The sequence below is a fragment of the Eleginops maclovinus genome, chromosome 18 (genome assembly GCF_036324505.1).
Source record: "Eleginops maclovinus isolate JMC-PN-2008 ecotype Puerto Natales chromosome 18, JC_Emac_rtc_rv5, whole genome shotgun sequence".
In the NCBI taxonomy this organism is placed as follows: domain Eukaryota; kingdom Metazoa; phylum Chordata; class Actinopteri; order Perciformes; family Eleginopidae; genus Eleginops; species Eleginops maclovinus.
Window position 1 is genome coordinate 15,253,427 of NC_086366.1, and position 24,541 is coordinate 15,277,967.

At 38.8% G+C, this 24,541-nt stretch overlaps 1 protein-coding gene across 2 annotated transcripts in view; it reads right to left on the reverse strand.

Annotated features, from left to right (window-relative positions):
- plch1 (phospholipase C, eta 1) overlaps window positions 1–24,541 on the reverse strand; it is a 51,679-nt gene that overhangs the window by 18,932 nt on the left and 8,206 nt on the right. Inside the window, exons 2-7 of one of the 2 annotated variants that reach the window (XM_063907632.1) lie at window positions 23,928–24,049; window positions 8,501–8,647; window positions 6,323–6,566; window positions 6,018–6,147; window positions 1,763–1,933; window positions 1,099–1,192 (exon numbers count right to left, since the gene is read on the reverse strand). In XM_063907632.1, coding sequence (XP_063763702.1) covers window positions 1,099–1,192; window positions 1,763–1,933; window positions 6,018–6,147; window positions 6,323–6,566; window positions 8,501–8,647; window positions 23,928–24,006 — 865 coding nt within the window. In that variant the 5' untranslated portion in view covers window positions 24,007–24,049. Of the gene's footprint in view, window positions 1–1,098; window positions 1,193–1,762; window positions 1,934–6,017; window positions 6,148–6,322; window positions 6,567–8,500; window positions 8,648–21,194; window positions 21,432–23,927; window positions 24,050–24,541 lie in introns of those variants that run through there. The other variant, XM_063907633.1, reaches the window with a different exon arrangement.

Here is a 24,541-nt window from a genome sequence, read left to right on the forward strand (position 1 = left end):
AGGTAATGGTGGAACAAAGCAAAGTACTTAAAATATTAATTGTCGTGCAGTTATCAGTTTTACATTTAGACACAATATCCTACAATTTGTAACACAGCACTCAGATCATTTTAGCCACCTTCTAACGGCTTCTATCAGTGACACCTACAATATATCTCTTCATTTGCATGATGATGTCTCCAGGAAAATACCAAGGACGACAGACAAGCACAGTCTAACCACAGCACAGTGGTTTCAAACCAGAGTGGTGAGGTTTAAAAACTCTCGATGGGCAGATGTTCTTCACATAGCCAACTTTCTTTAGGTGGTACAGAGTGGAAGGGAGTGAGAAATAAGAAAGCATCCTTTCATCCAGAGGAGGGATAAAAATGAGACAAGAATACCAAGAGCATGAAAAATCTGAAATAGGCCAGAGAGCAGAAAACGAAAAGAAGAAGACTGTGGAAAGCACACTGTGGAGTAGACAGTGAAAAATGGGACGCAAAAAGAGCTATTGGAAAGATTTTGATCAGACTGGTCATGACATTTTATCACATGATGGCAAAAATACTGTAGGTAACAACTCATCACGCTGTAAAACGATCTTGATCTGGCTCTGCTTGTACACTGTCACATTTGTCCACAGTGCAAGTATAAAACACATTTCTGGCATGCAGACATATCGGTCTGATCAGTCAAACACATAAGGTGTTAGCCTTCATGCCTCCAACAACAAGATTAGTCTCACCTTGCTGCTCCCCTCTCATCTCCTCTCCATATTCCTTCCCCTCATTCCTGTCACACTGTCATTTCTTTGTACCACCGCCCTCATTCTCACTTCCCAATTTCTTACAAAAGCCACCCTATTCAATCCTCCTTCCTAAACTCACCCTTTAGTTGCATGTGGCATTACTTAAAACAGCACTCAGAGATGAACAACATACTTTAACTTTTCAGAATTCATGTTTCTCAGGATTTTGTTGTTTAAAAAAGGGGGTTGATAGAAATGCTCGTTTATTGTTACATTTTCATTAAAAGAAAGAGATTGTAGGCAGTGATATGGGGTAAGATGAAAAGCAAGAGAAATTGAGAATTTGGTGAAATAGGGGAGAAAAATACCTTCAATCCCCATGACACCAATTTGTTTGTTCTCATCGGACATCTCAAACTTGTCAATGATTTCTGCAACATACTCTGGAGTCACATTGGTCATCTGTAGAGAAAAAAGGTAAACACATTTGTTTAGACTTTTGGAAATGTAGTTAATAACAATTATTTATTTCCAGAGTAATTTAAGAGTCAGATATTTTCCCATCTTTACAATACATTTATGTTGCTGTTGAATTAATTGTCATCAATGTCAAACTTGCAGAACAGTCTGACAACAGTATCTTAGTATCAGAGGCTTGAGGCATTAGATACAGCATGATGAAAATGACACCATTTAGGTGTAAGAAAGAAAAGCGTGAGTCAGAAGCACTAAGAAAAATACTGAAGGAAAAAGAGAGCAGGAAAATGTGTAAAGAACAAAAAAGAAATGCTCTCGTGAGACAAACCAATTTTAGTGTGATAGATTTGCTCAGTGGAGCGGATTCCTCTGCGCAGAAAGCTGAGACTGAGGGAGTTTAATGTTAAACTAAGGGAGGGAAAGCAGGAACTTAATCAATCTCTTTTGTGTGGCCCGATACAACATTGATACAGCTGACTGGAGAGGAATTAGTTTGGACCCCTCCTAATAGAAATGTATGTCACCGGCTGAGCATTTTACTGCATGACCTCTCACCTTCTGCTCATTGCGTAGTAAGTTGGCCAGCTCCTCGGCTGTAAGATGATCCTTCCTGTCACTGTACGCCATCATCAGCAGGAACAGGTCCCGTCTCAGAGACATCATCTTGTAGAAGACAGAGAACTCTTCGTAGGTCAGCGTGCCCTGCTGATCGTCCGTGTCTGCTTCCTGCGAAGATGAGGTAGTGATATGTCATTGGCGACACATCTCAGGCTATTATCTTTTGATGGTAAGTAAAACAAACTGAAAAGTGTGAAGTTGCTTGTTGAGAAATGTGTTTAATTTAAGTATGATATATAAGCATTATGAGAACTAAACTTTTACCAGATTTGGGTGGCTATTACACACATATATATATATGAGAATATTACAGAGCCAGGGAAGGGCCATACAGAGAAAAAATAAATAAAACGAAGCCACGCTTTACTAATTTGTGCGCACGAGATATAATTTGAGGCCTCGATTTAATTTAAATGTTTGCACGTTTTAATTAAATCAAAGAATAGAGAGCTGTTGGTGAGTGATGAGAAAGTAAGGGGTTGAAAGTTTGGTAAAGTTAGAAAAATATTGACAGATTCTAACTTAACGGATCAATAACTTACGAACATAACATTTTAAAAATACAAACAATGTGACTTTACAACCATAACAAGGTAGACAACGAGCTACAGAGCAGTTTATATCAGATAAGGCTCGAATTCATTCATTGGTTTCTATCTGCGGCTGGACGAGAGACCTTAGGGACCGTCTGCAAACTGCAACGCCCAAAATATATACTCAAAGAAAATTCAATAACTTCATTTTTTAAAGATGTAGATACCAGAATCTCTTAACACATCAATGGTTATGTCGTTGTTACAGTACAACACGTATTTTGAATAAATATGCTTTTGAATATACATACTTGCTTTTTTTAATTTCAAACTCTTTTCAATTACTTCCAAAATAATGTAGTGCAACCAAACCCCGTTCACACATCAATGGTGCATTGCTGCTCAGACTAATGAATCATTTTATGGAAATATACTTTTAAAACATTGTGGAGAATTTTTTATTGTAAACCTTTTTTTATTGCATAGCTTTGCACCAATATCATATTTCAACCAAACTTATTTCAAACTCCAATAGTCTCCTGCTGGTTGAACTAAACCAGTAGTTTAGAAGGAAAAGAACATTTTACTTTGAAGTGCAACCAAACTCATTACATACATTATTAGACTCCTCATTTGGACTTCACCAAAAAGGTTATTTGGTGAATCTTTATTTTTTAATATTTTACATAGCTTCACTCATTTACCGTGTAGTGCAAACAAGGTCATTTCACACATTAAGGGTGTCTTTTTTACAACGATCAAGAGTTATTGATCAGCGAATTTAGAATCTGTCAATATCTTTCTAACTTTACCAAACTTTCAACCCGCTCCTTTCTCAATTAAAACTTGCAAACGTTTAAATTAAATCGAGGCCTCGGATAACAATTCATGCACACAAATTAGTAAAGTGTGTCTTCGTTTTATTTATTTTTCTCTCTATGACCACCACCTGTCTCCCTAGAATATTAAAAACCTATCAATGTCTATATTGTTTGTATTCTTATTATCCATGTATGAACTCTATTTGCCCAATTCTTTGTTTCACACATATTGCTGCTGCTGCTGCTGCTGCTGCAGCTCTTGACATCTGAATTAAGAAAAGGTTTATCTCATCTCATCCTATCTCAACAAATAATCGAAGCATGAACAAAATAAAATAATCAAACTCAAAACAACATACATCTGTTTGTTTGTATATCCTGTGTATTGCTCCAGACCCAAGATCCCGCAGTGTTATCCGATTACAGTAGTGGTGGTTTAGAGTTACTGCCCTACGGTTGCATGCGCCATCCAGTCATGTTAAAATTAACATCCATGTCTTTCTAAAATCTCATAAGTTCATCTTTTTTCTTCCTATTAGACATTTTTGAGAATTTTTAATGTGCGAAACAAATCTTTTGTGAGGTCACAGTGACCTTGGCCTTAAACACCAGTTAATTCTTGAGTCGAGGTAGATGTCTGTGTCGTATGTATTGAGTTTTCTCATGGAGTCCTAAGATATTACGTCCATGAAACCTGTAAATGTATGGAAAACATAATAAATTCCAATAAGTTAAATGTAAATTACGCATCTAATGTCAGATTGAATGGATGTGAATTAAATCTACTGGCAATTTTGTCTGATCATCAGCTTATAATATATGGCCAAAGACCAATAATGACCAAGTGATACTGAAATATCAGCCCTCCAAATATATCAGTTGAAACACAAAATTTGTTTAGACCTGTCAGCTGTGAAGGTATTTCTTGTCAATTTACATTTTAACAATGATATCAACACAAATTCACAATGGCCAGTGCAGTGTTCCAGTCTTTATGGAATAAACACATTACCGATCAAGTGATTTTCTTTTTCTTTTCCTAACCTCAAATCACTCAAGCCTGAGGACAGGCGCAGCACAGCTCGCTGCTCATTCTCTTCCGCCATCCTGCTCTGCCTGCTCGCTGGTATCCAGCATCTCATATTACCTAGATCTCACGGGGGCCCATTGACTACACACCAAATCTAATAATACCAGCTAATGCCTCCATCACACATCCATAATGAGCTCGCTGTGTGCATTGGGGACTCGATCGCAGAAAGAATCTAAACACAACCAGCAGGATAAATCACTGTGATAGACTTCATCAGAAATGCTTGGACAAAAAACAAATACATGACGGGTATTTTAAGCAGCTGCACAAGCTGTTTTGCGGCTTGCAACACTGTTATCTGCCAATGCTTAAATGGAGAGAGATGAATAAAGAGAATTTCCCATGTGATCTAAACCCAAAGAGTGAATTAAAGTTTAGTCCATTATGAAGGGATGAAAACATGTTGATATTATATTCCAAACCAGGTGATGGGGAAGAGGAGGCTTTTGAGGGAAATACAGTTCGGATGGTTTCAATGTTATTAAAAAAAATACTGCGGTCATTTCTATTATCGGTTTTAAAAATCTAGATAAAATATACATTTCTTTGTGGAAGCATGCCCTTTTTTTATATTTAGGGGGGGGGGGAAAATCACGTTTGGATCTTAATTAAAATATTTGCAAATCTCTTTCATTATATATAAATTAAGCTGCTAGGGGGACAGAGAGCAAAAATCTGCTTTTCGCAACTAACCCTTGCACGCCCAGAAATGCACATACATATATTATTTTTGGGATATGCAGTGAAGGCACAATATAGGTTCAAAGTAATTAAGCGTCAGGATTTTGACACAAGGTCAGTCTTAGAATAACCCAAATCCAAATTAACTGCAGTGTGCTTGAAGTTTTTTTTTCTTTTTCTGTAGTCCTGTTTTGTTTCTGCCTGCCGTGCATTCCTTGATCCTTTGAATATTGGCTGTCTCACTGACTTCCATGCAGGTGTTGACTATATGTATTTGATCTATTTCAACCATCAGCATCTGCCTTGTGAGTTTGCATTTAAATCAGTTCTCTTGTACCTGCTTCTTGGACCCTCAAGCTCCTACTTAAGCTGGTTGGTTGTGACAAATAATCAAAAACTCCAACACTCCCACTCAAAATGAACAATCTCACCCAGGTCCAAATTAAAGATCATATTAAATACTATCAAATCTCATATTAACCTAACGAAGATTATTGTTAAAAGTCAATCATGCCTACCAGAGACGGGGGAAACTTGTGTTTTTGTGGTCAAAAGATAAATAAGGGTTTCTGCACCCACATTAGAAAAGCCAGTATGCACTATGATTTCTGACTCAATGTGACTACTGATTTAAAAATGTAAGCCTCCTTTTCCCAGCAGTTCTTCATCCTTTTCCTCTTAAAGTGTCTCTCTCTCGCATGAGAATATTTTTGCACATTTATATTAATAACTGAAATTCCCATTAAAAAAAAATGCAACAGTAATGTGATGTGATCTTAATATTAATCCACCATGAATTCAATGTATTCAAATGAAAGCAGAACTCAATTTCTTTAACAAGTGGTCTTGATATATGCGATGTGTTTTGGTACTGAATTTTAAATATATGTAAAAAAGGGATTGTCTGTTTGAATCTGTATGGGTGCTCTTCTGTTTAGATATGTCCTTTCAATTAGCAAAGCAGGCATTTACTTACGTATTTAGATTTGTAAGGACTTTTACTGATACAAAATTGGACGTGGCAATTTAGTGTTGAATCAATTCAAATGGATTCATTTTCTGACCTGGAACATTTGTTTGACCTTCCTCCGTGGCAGATTGACATTCAGCTTATGGAGAAGTTGGTATATCTCTTCAATGTTCAGGAAACCGTCTCCGTTCTTATCAGCCTCCTCAAATGTCTGTTTTAGCCACGTAACAAGCACACATTAAGGACAATGAGGAGTGTATCAGGTGCACATGAAATCTGTCTTCACATGAATATTGTTTAAGGAGCCACTGAGACATAAACTCAGGGAACACTGGGCTAAAGGTGGATAAAAGTCAATTACATAAACACAAAAAGGATTATACTTTGTTTAAAGGATATTGGTCGTGTGTGCGCTGCCGTTTGGCCAGCGAGTCCTCATCACTGATCCCAGCCATCAGGTAACGGAGGCCAGTTATCCAGGTCCTGGCTTCTTCTGCATTTGTGGTCACCAGATCAAGGGACTCCATGTGGTTTCCATGATACACCGTGAAACAGCAGGCTGGGTCAAGGCTGCTGTCTGCATGACGGTGGAAAATGTCCGATTGACCGCCCTCAGTCACTTTGTAAAGCGAGTCAATGGTGACTGAAGAGGGGAAAAGAAAAAAACAGTTAAAATATCCATCAACAGAAAATACTCATTAAAGACTTCTGTATCAACTTAACATTGAATTACAACTAGAATGAAAAGGCTATAACTGTAAAGACTGAAACCTGCAATGACTTTATTCTATTCACTGACCTATTTATTGACCAAACACTATTCCAATCATGTGCCTTCATTAACGTGAACACGGCAACTAGTTTATTTCTTTCAAACTCACAAACACCATCCAATTGCTTTAAATACACGCTAGTGCATCGAATGTGTATCAATTCATAGCTGAAAATGTCCTCTTTGAATAAATGATTGGTTAAGGTTAAATTATATATATGTGTGATTGGTTTTACAAGATGTACTGTTCAGTGAGGATGGCGTTGGGGATGAGAACCAAATTGGAAATTGGTGTTGGTCTTTTCCTACGATTTTCTGACTATCTGAAAAACATGGAAATATACAGGCCATATTCTTTAAAAGGCAGGCAGAATCATTTTTAAAAAGTAACTAGGACCAGAATTAAGCAAGTTCCTCTCTCTCTTTTTTTCTCTAACATATGTTAACATAGAAAGCAGTTATTATAGGGACTTCAGAGTGTATCACGGTCAAATGAGATTAGAGTATAAACTCAGCTATTTTTGATTCTGGGTCTTTTATAGAATACAGAAACAGGCTGCAGTAAACTACACCCTGTTTTGCATATGAATACAGATGCTCTGCACATCTGTCTCTTAACCTCGCTGGCTTTTTCCTCAGTGTATGTGTATCAGTTGTGAACTATTTACATGATGTTAAACGTGTGTCAACCAATTCAATCAATTCATTAATGACGCTCATAAATGTGTTTTCCTCCCAACAATGAACAGTAATCTTTTGGAAAACTTGATTATGAACGATTTATTAATTAAAGATATAATTATATGGTGATTAAATTATTCAATGAATTGCTTTTCCCTCACACAATACTTCATTCATTAACAAATCATCCCTTTCCATTTCAAAATTACACTATCATCACGTTTCATTATCTAAATTATAAATTATGCAATGACTGAAAGAAACCACACACACACACACACACACACACACACACACACACACACACACACACACACACACACACACACACACACACACACACACACACACACACTGTAATTTATACACATGTAACTACAGGTCCAGATAATATGATACAGTAGGCTCAAAAATAAAAACCAGTAAAGTGAATGGAATTCTTGCTTTGAGGGGGCTATGAAATAAATTAGGATAATCCTTTCAGAGGCCGAGCATTTCGGCTGCTTTAACAGACATTCTGGGGAAAAGGAGGGTATACATAGGGACATTTTGGAAAGCACTTCATAACATGACACCTGCTATGAAAATAGTATAGTATTTCTTTGATTAACTTTTTTTATGTTTACTAAAATAAAGTCAGAAAAGGCAACTAATGAGCCGACAATCCAGAAGAGATTTCATATCCAGAAATCCTTTTGTGGTTATGTTAAAGTCAGGAAAAGATTGTGTTTATTTTTGTTGCTTGAATGCTTAAGTCACTCTCAACATGTTCACGTCAAGCCTGTAAAGTGTCATTGATGGTTTAAATGAAAAGGTTGATATTCATTTTTATAATTTCACCAGGATTTAGAATTTTCTTTTCCATAAATAATAATAACATGTATTTATATAATACCATGGATTAAACACATAGAAAATAATTTTACAAAAAATACATGGATTTTTTTTAAGAATAGTTAGGGAAAACAATGTTAAGATCAAAACTGCACAGCAAACAGTGAGATGTCTTGATATCGAGTCCCCCGTAATGATCAAGCTCCAAAAATGAACCTCCATTCCCATGATGCAACAGCATAACGTCTCCCACCGAGTATGTAAGTGTGAGGGTGCCCATTCGTACTCACTCTTGGCCTTCTCACTCTTGCGTGAGGGCCTCCAGCGAATGCAGGAGCGATGATCATCCAGGTAGAAAAGTCTCACCAGCCCTTTGGATCCTGCCTTGAGCTTCACCATCTGGGTCCCCGACTGCATCACACTCATGCATCGCTCCACTGCAGAAGAAAGCACAAACAATGGGCTCATTGGAGCTCTATCTTAAGACATAAAGGAAACAGGTGTTTGGCTTTACTGGGATTTTCTCAGGAAGAAGTAAGGCAAAGTGTCGCAGTGTCGCAGAATTAGTGAAGCAGCCAGCAGCTGATGTGGCTCTGAACTGCAACAGAGATGCTACTGTGTGGACACACAGAGATGCTTTTCTGTTTCACACTGACCTGGGGCTGAAAGCAATGGAGAGAAGTAAGAAAGAGAGAGATCTCATAGAGAGGGACAGAGCTGATGTGTGTCACTCTGCTCGAAGTTTCAAAGAAATATCCACATTATGCAGATGCAGGTGACAGCTACTAATGGAGTATATTAAAGTATTCAGTGATGTTGTGAACATACCGGTTTACCAAAGCAACCAATACCAGCATTTGGTGGGTTTTGGTTTAATGTACGCAAGTTTGCAAAGTTGTATTTTTTAACATACAGAATACAGAAAGAGAAGATGATGGTGAAGTGTTCTCAAGAGGAAAAAATAGAGACTGAAATGATGGGTAAAGAGAGTTTGTGTTTGATAGCCTGACTGCCTGGCATTGTCCAGCACAGAGAGGATAAAAGACACAACTTCAAACTTTTCACTTTTTGTGACAGCTGGTGGCAGGCATACAGACGAGGTTGACAGCAAAGAGACCGCGAAATTTCCATCCTCATTAGTAGAGTGCGTGCATGCAAGTGTGTGTGTGTGTGTGTGTGTGTGTGTGTGTGTGTGTGTGTGTGTGTGTGTGTGTGTGTGTGTGTGTGTGTGTGTGTGTGTGTGTGTGTGTGTGTGTGTGTGTGTGTGTTAGTCTTTGCGTACTGTATGTGTGCATGTACTAAAGCACATGTTTTTATGCATGCAATTAGTCTGCATATATGTTTACATGTATGACATACAGTATATCGGTGATAATTTGTCTTAACAGCAAATAAAGTTCTTGAAAACAATATTCTATGCAATAGTAATAAGTAATAGTTCCCTTCAGCTGAGTTTTTGGGGGGAATTTGATCAAGTTGCTTTTCTGGAAAGATTATACTGTAAATATTTTCTTGCCTGGGAAAGCCCTGGGGTTTCCCAGGATGAGCTGGAAAATGATTGCTGGAGAGATGGACATCTGTTCTGCTCTGCTTTGCTTGTCACCCTCATGACCCGGGCCAGGATAAGCTGATAAAAATAGATGGATGGATGGATGGATGAATGGATGGATGGATTGAAGGGGCCCAAGTTGCTAAGAGTGCATCATCGTTGTTAATTACATTTCTGTTGGCCAGATGCTATAAAGAACTTTCCTTGTATGAGGCATAATCCAAAAAACACTCTCATACATGCTAAAATTATTTGCTGGTGCTTAATATCCTGGATATCCAGTATCCTGGATAACCCCTCCCACCCCCTCCATGCAGAGCTAGTGAAGATGAGGAGTACGTTCAGCCACAGACTCATCCCATCTTGGCACAGCACTAAGCGCCCGGGAAAATCCTTTGTGCCTGTAGCCATCAGGCTGCACAACATGGGGTTAATAACCATGTGACTCACTGACAATAACCCGGACTGCACATCAACCCTGCACTTCTGCACAAAGATTTTTACCCGTATCAATCAATGTAAACATATTTAACAATCCGAATAAGAATTGCTTATACGTTCATTGAAGTCCATTTTTTGTTTTAACAGATACTTACCTGTAAATCATTTTAATCATTTTACTTTTGTTTTATTATCCTGTGTGAACCACACTGTCCTGTTTTTCATTCTTATTCTGTTGCTGCTTAAATCACTGAATTTCCCCACGGGGATTTATAGTGGTACATCGTATCTTATCTTATCTTAATATTAATAATGGTTGTGCATTTTTTTCTTTGATCCCAATTATTTTTCTTTGCCGAACAACTGAATCAGAGATTGTCTCTTTATGTAAAGAGAGTTAAATGCATACAAACACTCATATATTTAACAATTTAGATTATTAACCATTTTAATAACTTCCATATTCTCAAATGATCTGATACAAAAGACCAGGCAACACCACTGTTCACAACTAAGGAAGATGATAGATAAATAGTTGTTGACAACTTAATGTGTGCATCCCAACCTGCCAAGATGGGATGTGAATAACACTGTGAACTTTAATCCCTCATTTTGATGGAATCTCCTACAACACAGCAGGAAGACAGTCCTTGTCACCAGCATTAACTGGTACAGAATCTTAGTCCTAAACCCAATGACTAGATAATACATTTTAGAGATCTTTAAAAAATCCTGGCTAAGATTTTGGGTTCTGGTATGATCACAGAACTCAATTAAATAATGCTTTCATTGACAGTTGTATAAAATCAAATCCATGTTAAGAAAACAACCACAGAAAACCTGACCAGGGAACCTGACTCAAATTCTTCAGTGTTAAACAGTCCTTTATCCTCTGGAACTAGAGAAATAACCAAATGTTCGAAAGTTGTAGGACAGAAGCAGACACACATTCACACAATGCATTATACGAGATGGCGAGGGTGATTATCTTCAAAGACAGGCAAAGTCAAACCTCTAATGGATCCAAAACACATATTTAAGCATACTCAACAGAACACATGCTGAGCTGAGTGCTTGTCAACAGGCACTCTGTCCTGAGGACGGGCTTAGAAATGACAGAAATCTTGCTCTCAATATTCAATGACTTCTTTCAGTGGTAGATGCTTTATTCAGAGACAGAATTAAGCCCACACAAAGATGAACTCATGAGCCTGAGGCCTGTCTGATATCTCCCAAGGTGCATGATGATTACACAACCTGCCTTGTCAAAAACTGAGTATATGAGGAGAGAAACAAGCAGCCATGTAAATAAAACAACAAATTAGCCAACAATAGTAATAGGACTATCAGGTAAGATTTAGGAATTGATAAAGTCACTACCGTCAAATAAAACAGAGCAACTCAAATTCTGAACTATACCTATTGGAATATTGGTCCACTAAAGTACCAAGTGCCACTAAGAGGCAGCTGTACAAGGAAGAAACACAACATTGATAAATAATCAATATTAAAAATGAAAATAAAAAAAGTTCTCTGTTTCAACACACAGCAGACATAATAGCAATATTAGTATGTATTTGGAGTCGTGTCACTGTCAACCTGATAAATAGAAGTCCAATAGTTTATGTACTTTACTTTTTCTTTTGGTTACTAATTTTGCCTAACCAGACCTGAAGAAATACCTGTGGTTGATGCTTTAGGGGAAAAAACACTCAATTTCTTTTAACCAGAGCAGTCGTCTCAGGCAGTGTAAAACCATGGAGGCAGCGAAGATTTTCTTGCAAAATGTAGTAAAGATAGCCAAGAGGGAGAATGTTGGATAAAAAATAGTATACACCTTTTGTGAAATATGTGGCTATTGGCAGAATTATATAGACAGTCTAATTTTGGTGAGTCACACAATGTTTCTACAAACTCCTGAGGGACACCCATTGTGTTGAAACTATATACTGTAGCTCCTAGGGATAGGGTCCTGTTGAACGTCTTATTATGATTTACAATAAACAGATGTTTTCTCTGGTTCTTTCAGATGACAGTAGGTCAAAAAAAGAAAAACTAATATTTTATAGCTAATATCCCACTATAAGAGATTCTGTATGTGTTGTATTTAAATTAACTTTTGCTATTAAGATGTCTATCAAAAAAAGTAGTTGATGATTTATCCCATTGTAGGAGTCAATACCAACTCTTATAGGCTCATAATGTTTGAGAAAGCATTGTGCAGTACTGAGACTACTCTTCGAAGTTGCTGACAATAATATGGAACAGTGAAAACATGCACAGACTCGAGGAGTATAATTAATCAGAAACAAGAAACTTGGCAGTTTGCATTATTTATCACGTAGAGCCACTTCTGAACTGTACAGATTCATTAACCATGGATATCAATGGAGGTCAATGTCGACTTTAGGGTAGTATTGATCTCACCCACAGTCACTGCGCCAGTAAACAGGCATATTTTTCTGGGGTTTTCGTTCTCACACTGTTTCAGGCGACAAAAATTTGTGACTCAGACTAGACGAGCTTCTAGCTACACTTAACACATAAATCAGGCCTAAAGTGAAGAAATGCTACTCGCCACCTCTAGAGAGTACAGGCAGATTCTCACACAATTCCCACAAAGTATAAATATGTAAAAGAGGTTTACAGTCAGACGTATTTTGTGCAATAAGAAGCTAAAAGGGAATACAAAAGTCTTCTTTTTTTTCATCCAGTTCAACGTGAGGCAGCTCCTCAGAAATAATGAACTTACATACAGGTTTTAGTATAGTTTGTTTTAGTTGAAACGCATTTTACAAAAAGGGATTGATGGTTCTCTTTAAAAAAAAAATCAGTTGTCTATCAACCCCTGTTAGACCTTGACGTTTCTGCTGTCACTCCATCAGCAATGATAAGGACCATGAAGAGTCAAACCTCAAACCTAGTTAAGATGACAATTGCTAGGCCAAGGAGAAGAGGTAACAGGATTAATATCTGTCCAAGAGAGAGGAGCTTTTTCCTAATCAAAGATGAGAATGAAGTAAGTGGATCTCAAAAGAGCAGTGATTGTGAATCAAAGGATCAGTGCCCTTCGCATCTTCACTCCAATCTCTGGTCTCGTCTTTACTCAAGCACTGATTTTCAAAACAACATGAGTATGAGAAATAGAATTTGCAGTTTAGTTTAAACAATTCTACTTATTTTTGGAAACGTAAAATAAATTAATTGACCTGAGATTTATGTACAGGCTGTCAATCTAAATGCATTGCAACTTTGCCATGTCTCTATCTCTACTAATAGAGATAAAAAATGTCTGTGCGTGTGCAATGTGCATTTACTGCTGTGTGTTTGTTTTTTATGCCCATGCATGTGTATGCATTCATCACCTCTGTTGGTGCAGAGCAGTAAGAGCAGATCAAAGTGTTTTATTGCCACAGAGGCCGAGGCAATTCAAACACATTTTAATGGGGTAGGTGATGAAGACGCCTCTGTGATAACCTAAAGAACAAAGCGTGTCCTTAGTAAGACCCATACAGCGGTCAATCCAGGACGCAAAACTACAGCATCCACAGCAGTTTTCATTAATAATTTTCAATTTTAAACTCAATAGAATTAGGGTTCTTTCTGACATTTGGGCATGCATCATTTCTATCAGTTTATCATCAGTTAGGCATAAGATTTCAATTGTGGCTCTGCTTGAGATCTTTGTTAAGATTTGGTCAGAGTGTGACGACTCAAATGGACCACAGTCCAAAGACTTATCATAAAATATTCATAAATACATACATTCATATTCAGCAGCACCTGCTTGATCCTTCATGCACTATTCATGTGACATAGATGCAGGCACAACAACCTGAACCATCCAAGACACTCTGACTGTAAATGAAACACAACAAGCACAGCAATCAAACCAAAATAAAACTGAATGGAGGCAAGACGTCGCAATTCTTCACTCACTGCTCCTTTAGCTCTAATGACCTGGAGGTTTGATTTGTGTGCTTTTGTGTTTAATCAAGATATAATTCAGCTTTGGTTGACTGACTGCCCACAGGACAAACATTAATGATATTTATAAATAATTATTGCTATGAGGAGTGGCAAACTGCACAGAAATCGACGCACAACTATTTCTTGCAAGTAGTGAGCATCATCTCATTAAGACAAGCTTTAAAGGTCTGAAGTCACGGTAGCAGAAAGTGAGCAGTTTGATCATCCTCTGGATATTCTGATACATAAACATGAGCTCCTTCCTGTGCTATAAATAGCAGCTCAAGCAAGCAATATGTTCAATATGCAATGTTTTTGTGGTTTTTTTTCACAAGATATATCAATTGAAGTGTTGAGACACTAAAAAGAGACTTGCTAAAAAAAACGTACATATTGTTTTGTTGTTTGTTTTGTCCTTCAACACACTATCACTTATCAGAATCTATCACACAACCACACACAACACATACAAAGACTTACCAATCTGTGTTAGCCTGCATTTTTGTGGTACCGCCACTGTGCCACCAATATGGTAGATGTTACGCGCCAGGACAGTCGCAACAGTTAACACAGTTGATTTTTCAGCAGGACCATTAAAAAAGGTGGATCGTATTTTTGGCACAGATACTGCAGTGGGACCATAACTAATTTCATCCATTTCTTTGCAGAAAATAAAAAGCCAGAAGGAGTCCTCCTTTGCTAGGTGCCAGTTTTCCACACACTCCCGCACCTGTAGCTTAAAAAACTCTGAAAAAGACACTGTTTTCTCACATTAGCTGCTGTTTATCCTTCTCTGTACTGTCCTGTGATCTTTGGCGGCACCTTCAAGAGAGAGTCTCCTCTCTGAAACAGCACACACACATGTTTCCACCTTTCTCCTGGTCATCTGTTCTCCACTCCCACTGGCTGCTCTTCCCTTCTTCCTCTCTCTGATGTTTGCGCTGCAGGTGTCTCAAAAGATGTGCCGCTGTGTCCGTGTGTTTACCAACATGCTACTGTGATGCAGAGATTTAGATTTGGCTTTAACAGTTGCATTGTTGTGTAGTTTATGGAACGATTATGAAGAGTAAGGGAGGAGAGTGCAGAGTGTAGCAGATGTGTGTCTCTCATATCATCTGGGTTTATTAAGGTCAACCAGTAGTGTATGAGGATAAGAATGATGACATAACATTCATGATAATGCACTACTGAAAGTGAGATTTAATGGGATGACGTGTGTGTGTGTGTGTGTGTGTGTGTGTGTGTGTGTGTGTGTGTGTGTGTGTGTGTGTGTGTGTGTGTGTGTGTGTGTGTGTGTGTGTGTGTGTGTGTGTGTGTGTGTGTATTAGTTAGTACATGATGTTTTCTCAAACCACTCCCACTGGCAACCCCCTTCTCTCACACTGATTTATGTACCATGGTCAAACAAAAAACATGAGCCACTCCGTCATTTACGTGTGTGTGTGTGTGTGTGTGTGTGTGTGTGTGTGTGTGTGTGTGTGTGTGTGTGTGTGTGTGTGTGTGTGTGTGTGTGTGTGTGTGTGTGTGTGTGTGTGTGTGTGTGTGTGTGTGTGTGTGTGTGTGTGTGTGTGTGTGTGTATGTGTGTGTGTGTGTGTGTGCACATCTGTCCATCTTCTACCAGACGCGTTTCTATTTTGCACAGGCTTTGCCTTCAGGGAGGGAAATCCTCTTCGCCCACCTTCCACTATGTGTACTGACATTTTCATGAACTGCATCGCCAAATCAGGAGCTCAATTCTTCAGAAGCAAAACAATACCATAAAACTGTGAATTTGATTTGACTTTAATGGAAAACCCATGGAGCTATAGTTTGCTGGAATAGGGCACAAAAATAAGATGCAAATAAAGTCTCCGGGCTCAAAGATAAATAGGTGCGACCACCAGCTGTTTGAGGACACAGAATCAACAGGTGGAGTTTTGACGATATATTGTGCTATATTTCTGGGGATGTTCATTGTATAACCTTTTGGAAATATACATTATGTCTGTTGTTGCCTAATTTAATTGTCTTGTCTAACAATGTGAAATATTCTTTTACATTTTTAAGCAGGCAGTTTAATTTGTTGCAAAAGGTTCAATCAAAAATGATGAACTGGAAATGACATCTCAAGTAGTCACAATACACAATATCTTCTACATAAATATAGTCCTGAATTAATTTGGGGTTAGGTTATTTAGTCTCCATCCTGTTTCACCGTACCCCTCAGTACATTTAACAGTTAATGAAATTTAATTAGTCAGGCACACAGCTTCAGTTTGATAACTTTGGAATAATTGTGAGGGGAAATCAGGCTGCACTATGGAGGGACAAAAGCCAGTGGCACATTTGTGACAGAACTTGGCTTGAGCCGTTGCAAAATGAAAACTCAATCACCTGCTCCAACAGTGAGATGGCCAGTAAAGCAACAACTGGGTAGTAATATTCATTCAAGCATAATGATCATAATAACTGAAAAGCGACAATTAGTCATTTTGTCTCTTTGCTTGTTGCTGTTTAGAGTCATGGAGGCCTAGAGCCTTTGCCAGCATGCAGTAAAGCTGGAGGTCCAGAATAAATCAGTGTGAGTCAGGGCTAACATGGACAGACATTTATTCTAGTGGGACAGCTAGTCTCTAATTCACCTAAGGTGTTCCATTGAAAGGAAACAAAGAGGACACCTGCATGAATGCAGCAATAACATGCTGCACACAGAGAGGATTGAAGCTAGACACAACGCAAAAATGTCGTTTAGAGTATTCTCTAGTTTGAGAACAATAAAAAATAGATATCCTGTCTTTTTACTGTTCATAATTCCTCATAAAATGTGTTAGTTCCATTGCACCACAGTGTATAACTGTTAGCAGGATTTGTGCAGTGCCTCAAGAAGATTTGACTGATAAAGTAACAACCAAAAAGGTGTGATTCTGATAATAAAGCCTACTTTTAAATTCAGATTGGTGCATGGAAAATGTGAAATCACCACACTCGCAAAAGACCACACCTACCTCAAAACACCCAGATGATCCCAAATGGAAGACAAAAAAAATATCTTGTTTTATGTTACTAACCCATTTGGCTTTAACATAAGGGTTGCGTACAGGAAGCAGTGAGTACTAAAATACAACCACTCCTATGACCTTAACTTCACAGTGTTAGTGACTTCCAAGCCACTACGAATTATGACAAATACAATTATTAAGTGGAACATAACATGTGTTCATCTCACTACCCAAAGTCCCGATTGAGAGGTTTCAAACAGCATCACAACTGTTTTGCCTTTTACTTGCAGGACTAGTCATCATTGAAAAAACCACAAGAGCTGACAGGTGAGGAAAATGTCAACAGGGACTCTTATGTAGCTTAGCTCACCATGAACCACAAGATCCATGTTTGAATCTGTTGGTCTGCAACTTTTTCTAGACTGGAATATCTTGACATGCATTGGACTGATTCTCATGACACCTGTTACAGACATTCATGGTGTCCACAGGATGTACTGTAATGGATTTGGTGATCCTCTTACTTGTCCCATCGTGGTACCATCACGTTGACATTTTGAATCGTATTATTGAGTACCTCAAAAAGAATAGAACTGAATGCTGTAACATTTCAGACAAACATTTATGGTTCACCAAGGATGACTAATAACTTTGATCACCGTACTTTTTAAAACTTGATGACCAAATATCTGCAATAACTTTAGCTTTACTTTCCGTTTACTGCAAATACCAAATTGTTGTAACATACTAAATCATCATGGTGGACATAATAAACATTATGCTAAACATTATAATTACCAGTGTTACCATGATACTATGCTGATGTGAGCATGTATTTACAGTAGAGTTTCTAGCATGTACACGTGTATTCAAGTCAGTTTGCTATCTCTAAATTCAGAGATAACGGGTTTATCCTTTACGAATGGCCGTTATCAGTTCACTGGCATGCTGTAATGAAGTTTTTGCTATGCTTTAGTTAGTTAGCAGTAAAATTTCATCTGAGACCTGCATGATAGACAGTTGTCATGAAAACTTGTGCTGTATTAAGGGAAAAAAGCAAGATTTGGTTTGTAGTAGAGAGACGAGCTACCCACCTGGAAACCCCTTCTACAGATTGTTATGATATAGTACACTAAAACTGGTTTGTCCATCACTATAATTCTTGTCAGCCCAAAAGATTCACACATAGGGGGACAAACTCAAATGTTAATGCATTTTTAAGCAAATTGATTAATTACAAAAATATTACACACTGCCTTGCCAAAAAAAAGGTCACACACTCTAATATTCGTTGGACCGCCTTTAGCTTTGATTATGGCACGTATTCACTGTGCCATCGTTTCCACAAGCTTCTGCAATGTCACAACATTTATTTCTGTCCAGAGTTGCATTATTATTTTTTGGATTTTGTATTGATGATGGGAGATTTGGACCACTGTGCAAAGTCTTCTCCAGCACATCCCAAAGATTCCCAATCGGGTTCAGGTCTGGACTCTGTGGGGGCTAATCCATGTGTGAAAATGATGTCTCATGATCCCTGAACCACTCTTTCACAATTTGAGCTCGATGGATCCTGGCATTGTCATCTTGGAACATGCCCGTGCCATCAGGGAAGAAAAAATCCAATGATGGAATAACCTGGTCATTCAGTATATTCAGGTAGTCAGCTGACCTCATTCTTGGGCACGTTGCTGAACCTAGACCAGACCAACTGCAGCAACCCCAGGTCATAGCACTGCCCCTACAGGCTTGTGACCTTTTTGGCCGGGCAGTGTATGTTCCCTCTTATTAGGGACATTAAAACTCAGGAAACACAGGAAAGTGATGTGTGAAAAATGGGAAAACGCATACTGTTATCTCACAGTCACTCACTTTGCCTAATTAAGCGCGCTCAAGACAGCGATCAAACCACCAAGTCTACAAATGGGTTCCCAAATCACCTCAGGGTACAGAGTGCAGAGCCACACCTGAATGAAAATAAACACATGACAACTGCAGCATGATAATGCATTCACCAAATTTGCTAAAGGGGACTCCCCGAGTGGCGGAGTTCAGCACTGACATCAAAGGAAGGAACCCAAGCCTGTGTGTGTGTGTGTTGGGTGGGGGGCTATGTACTGAAGTTCATGAAATGTTCAAGCTTCTTCTATCTTCCTCCCTAAGCCAGGCTGGATGATTAAGTACATAAGTACATTGAGATACAATGGCAGCAGAGCCAGGCTTCCATGCAAACTGTCTCATCTCAACTTCAGGTTCAAATGTTGGAGAGAGGCTAAAACTGTAGCTGCTTCATTCAGGCTGAAAGGTGTTGGTCACGTATGGACCAAGATCTGAGTAGCAGGTATTAAAGAGCAGGTGAGAGAAGATATACATTAGCAATTTGCATACATAAAAAAAGATTTGAATCAAGAACTACCAGTCAAAACAGTTAACACCAGCTTGAGTACTTGACAGTTATTCAATACTCAACACATGGACCAAATTCAATCAGTATCAAAATACAGTGTCACCCTGGCCTCGGGAGAAGAGAGGTATTTCATTGAAAGTTTTTGTATGTCAATTCCACATCCTTTGAGAAATGCGTACATATGACATGATATTCTGCTTTAAATCAGTTAAGACACTTGATATTCAATGTCTGTTTTTGGTACATAATGATTTTCAATAATCACACACTTTCAGTCAGTACCAATAAAGAAGGGGAGGAAAGGAGATTGAAAAATAACAACACATTGTTTAAAAAATAGAATTAGGGCTGAAAGGATGAGAGTGCATTCCTCCCCTGATGTCTGGAGCTGTTTCTCTGCCCGGGGGCGACAGTAAGGAAGAGGCAGAGACAAAAGAAGAGGGCATGCTGAGATTCATCATCATCATTTTAGGAGAGACAAACGAGGGAAAACAGATTTTACATGGAAAAGCCATTTCCTCCATGTGGAGGAGATTTGCAGCCATGCATGTTCCTCTAAACCTTTCTCCCTCCATCATTTTCTCTCCTCTTCTCTCTCAGCAGGGGCTTGGGATGCCTTGCAACTCTTCTTAGCAGAAGTGTTGCCGAAATGTATGACGAGGCAACCCTTTTGGCCACTGAAAAAAAGCAGGGGCCTACCTCACACCCCAACACTCACATAGATAAAACAAAACAGGCGCTGGAGGCGGGAAATCTGACAGCTTGACACATCCCACTTTTTAAGTGCCAGGGATGAGACATAATTTTGACAGTGTAGGGGCGAGCAAAAGGGGTCACTCTAAAAGCAAAAGGACTGAAGGGACATTCATTTTGCCATCAAATCTCAAACCCATATTCTCACAGTGTATGGAGTTAAAAATAACCTCCATGGGTTTCAAGCGGCTCATGTTTTTTCTCATGCAAACAAAAAACAATCCAGCTCTGTTAGAGCTATGCTATGTGATAATATTATGTTTTCTGTCAGTCTCTCTGGCATTTTCTATCCAAAACAGTGTAATGACAGAGACTGTAAACATCCCAGGGATTTTTATAGATTGCGGAGAATGCAGGATTTAAACGGATGTGGCACATCCACACCTATTGTGCTGCTATATTAACTGAGGGCAGAGCACGTCTAATCAAATCGACAAATTAAGAGACTTTCCTGCCCCCTAGTGACAACAACAAAGGGGCATTTTCAGCATGAGGGACAGTTTTCAGTTGATCCCCTACCGCTCATCATCAAGAGCTCTTATGTAAACTAATAAAAAAATTAGAATAAATTCAGATAAGAATAAATCATCATCATGTAGCCTAAAAATGTTGACGTGTTGTACCCAAGATCTCGATAAACAATAATAGCACAATAAATCCCTCAGGAAAACTGACAATCTGCAATTAAGATTCATCAAGTATCTTTAGCAGCATGACATTTTTTCACAAAAACAAGCGCAATGGAGTCGTTACGCATGGGCTCATGCTTGCTCAAAATGTATAGGCTAGGAGGCGTCTAAAGGAATGCCACACTGGGTATTCTCCTCCATATGAGACTAAATGATTAAATAACCAATCGAGGAAAAGCTTGAAAATGATCACTTACCCTTCTCCAAACTGAGATTTCTGCAAACTTCAAGTTCTGCCATTTAGGACTAGAGTTGTTGGTCTCACAAGGTCCCTCCATGCGTTATGGACATTTTTATCTCCTAATTGCAGCGGTTAGAAAAAGCGTCGAGACCTGCACGAGTAGTTCATTTCTGCACGATGATTGTACGCTCACATGAGACTCGCCATGATGGTAGAGTGTCGCTTTTTTTTTCACAAAAAGAGCCGAGACACAAACTGCACCTCAGCACCTGCCTTCCCTGAACGATCTGCGGAGTGGATTCATCAAAGCGCTCACATCCACAGCCGCTGCGCGCACAGCCTCTCTCCTCTCTCCAGGCGCAACACAGAAACGATAAGCCGATTTCTCACACGCTCGTTGGACCGACGGGGAGTGTTTGTTAATAAGCAAGAGCTTTAGACTGTCGTGGAGTAGGGGAGTGTGAATGATAACGCACAGAGTAGTGGCTTAAACAACCAAAGTTGGCCATTTCATCAGCTTTGCCCGACAGTCCGGTTCAGCTGTTTGGCGACAGTTTGAATTCCCCTCCAAACTGATCTCGTGTCACATCCGTTTGTGCTAAGTTTTGTTTGTTTGTTTGTTTTTTTGTTTTTGCTCAGTTATTCCTCGGTGTGCATCTGTATACAAAACACTGTCACCACTGCGCAGGGGTGCCAGTGCTATGACCCACATTGCGGTGTGTCTTTCGTTTTAATGCCTCCACAGAGACAGGCTTCATGGAATATTAGAGATTTTCTGCAGTGCACATACTTGGGCCCCGTCTCCCGAGGGAGGGAAAGAGAGACTTAAAGACTACGTTCTGTGTCAACATTCTTTAACAGGTTTAGCTTTGTAAGTTGTGTGTGAGTATGTTTTTTTATTTATTTTTATCCTCAAGTGTATTCCCGTTAAATCAATTCCCTAATGAAAGTTTTGTCAATCTGAGGCTCCCAGATTAGTTTTGCTCATTGGTCCACATTAAAGCCATTCCATTTAGGATTGCAGGAGACAATTATGAAGTGATCAAGCACACACACACACACTCACTCACACACACACACACACACACACACACACACACACACACACACACACACACACACACACACACACACACACACACACACACACACACACACACACACACACACACACACACACACACACACACACACACACAGGCAGGCAGCACTGAGGGTGACACTGGTGATCAGACATATCTTGTTCCCCTTCAGACAGCACTAATCGATTAGGTAAGCTCTGCTTCAGTATGAACACTACTACGTGTGTGTGTGTGTGTGTGTGTGTGTGTGTGTGTGTGTGTGTGTGTGTGTGTGTGTGTGTGTGTGTGTGTGTGTGTGTGTGTGTGTGTGTGTGTGTGTGTGTGTGTGTGTGTGTGTGTGTGTGTGTTAGTACATGATTTTGCTCAAACCACTCCCACCTGCAACCCCATTCTCTTACACTGATTTATGTACCATGGTCGAACTAAAAACATGAGCCACTCCATCATTTACAAAGACTTGAAACAACTGTGAGGAAGGGAAAGAGTCAGAGAAGACCAAAAATGGTTCTGAGAGATAGGAAACTCCCATGAGGGAATGAATACCCATAGAGATCAACAACATCTACAGTTTTTTTTACCTTTATCCCTCTGAAAACGTAGTGGCAGGATGAACATAACTGTATGGAATGTAGATTATTATGTTATATTGTAAAAAATGTATTAGTGAGGGTGGAAAGGCGGTACAAGCTTACTTTTATGGGACTATCAAGGAATTTGCAATTTGTGCTCAGTAGGCTATTCATCTTAATTGTAACTAAATGAATTAACCACAGATGAAAGAAAAGTCAACTTTGCAACAGCGAGAAAAACATATGCTATTTATAAAAGGGAGAAAACGTGAATTTCCCATAAATGGGAAAATATCTTTATTTCTAAGAAAGATGAAGGGGAAACAGACAATTGTTTTCAGTCTCTGCATCAATCAGGTCAATCGATCATCCACAAAAGAGTACTGAAGCACTCAAGCCCGTTTTCAACTACAGTACACACAATATGTAGGGTTCGGATGTACACTGGATATAGTACTGTATGTGATGAAGCTTTAAGGGGTCGTTGTGCTGTAGGTGTGACAGCCACAGAGACATAGAGATGTGTTATGGAAGTGACTGTGTGGAACTTAACTTTCTCAGAACTGATGTAATTAATACAGTCATCAAAGTGATGTCTGTATTAATTACACCCTTTGAGATAATGAAGAATGAACTAGTTGCTGGGATTCATTGTATCTAATACAACATACAGGCATGTGTCAGGGCACTCAAGGTGAAGCCTTGATTCCTTGTACATACATGGTCTCTCTTTTATCTTAAACTTTCCACTGTATGAGTACAAATATGTATGAATCACCCATGAAGAGAAACAGGACACAAGTCAGGTGTTGCAATCCACACAGGTTTTGTATTTCCACTTAATAAACGCAATACCCATTATGAAGGATGATCCGTCATGATCATGTCACACAATAATTCAGTGGCTTGCAGCACTTTTTGTGTCATCGTAAACAGGAATAACATTTTATGATGTCACAACACTGAATCTGCGTTTTAAATGCCTGAGTTTTTGAGGCACAATAGTGGAGATGAGTCTCCCCCTACTGTTCACTGCCATGATGTACAGTTATAAGAGAGAGCATACTATTGATTATATTCTGTCCATGTGATATTTACCATGAAAGGTGCTGTTGTCTGTCAGGAAGTGCCGGCGGTACTGAGGATCTCCTTTCCTGTTCGCCACCCTGGAGCTCATGGTAAGAGCCGCAGGGACACAGGGGGATGAAGAATTGGATGACCTAAGAAGGAAAAAAGAGTATATTTGGTTGGCAAAACATTGGATTCAGGAATTGAATAAATCTAAAAAGAAATCTTGATAAAAAACAAGGACGCATCACATGTCTTGTGCCTTGAGCTGAATTGCCTACTTTCTTGACAGTGTAACATAGTAACTATGAGGGGAAAAGTTAAAGATGTGTGAAAATGTGTGAATATGTTGGAATATGTATGTAGTATTATTTCTTTTAAATTACATAAGATACAGAAATGTTATGTAAAAATGAAAGTAGGAAATTCGATGCTAAACCATTAAAATTACGACAAAAAAAGAAGACTCATCATTATTAAGAGAAATTAATCAGCATTTATTTGCCTGACCTGCAATAAATAAATAAAAATACTGTAAGATGTTTTTCACACAAATTGCATTGTCAATTAAAGCAACAATTGTCTTCCTCCCTACCTTTCCTGTTTCAAACCAGATTCAGTATTTTAAAATGTTGTCTGATTAA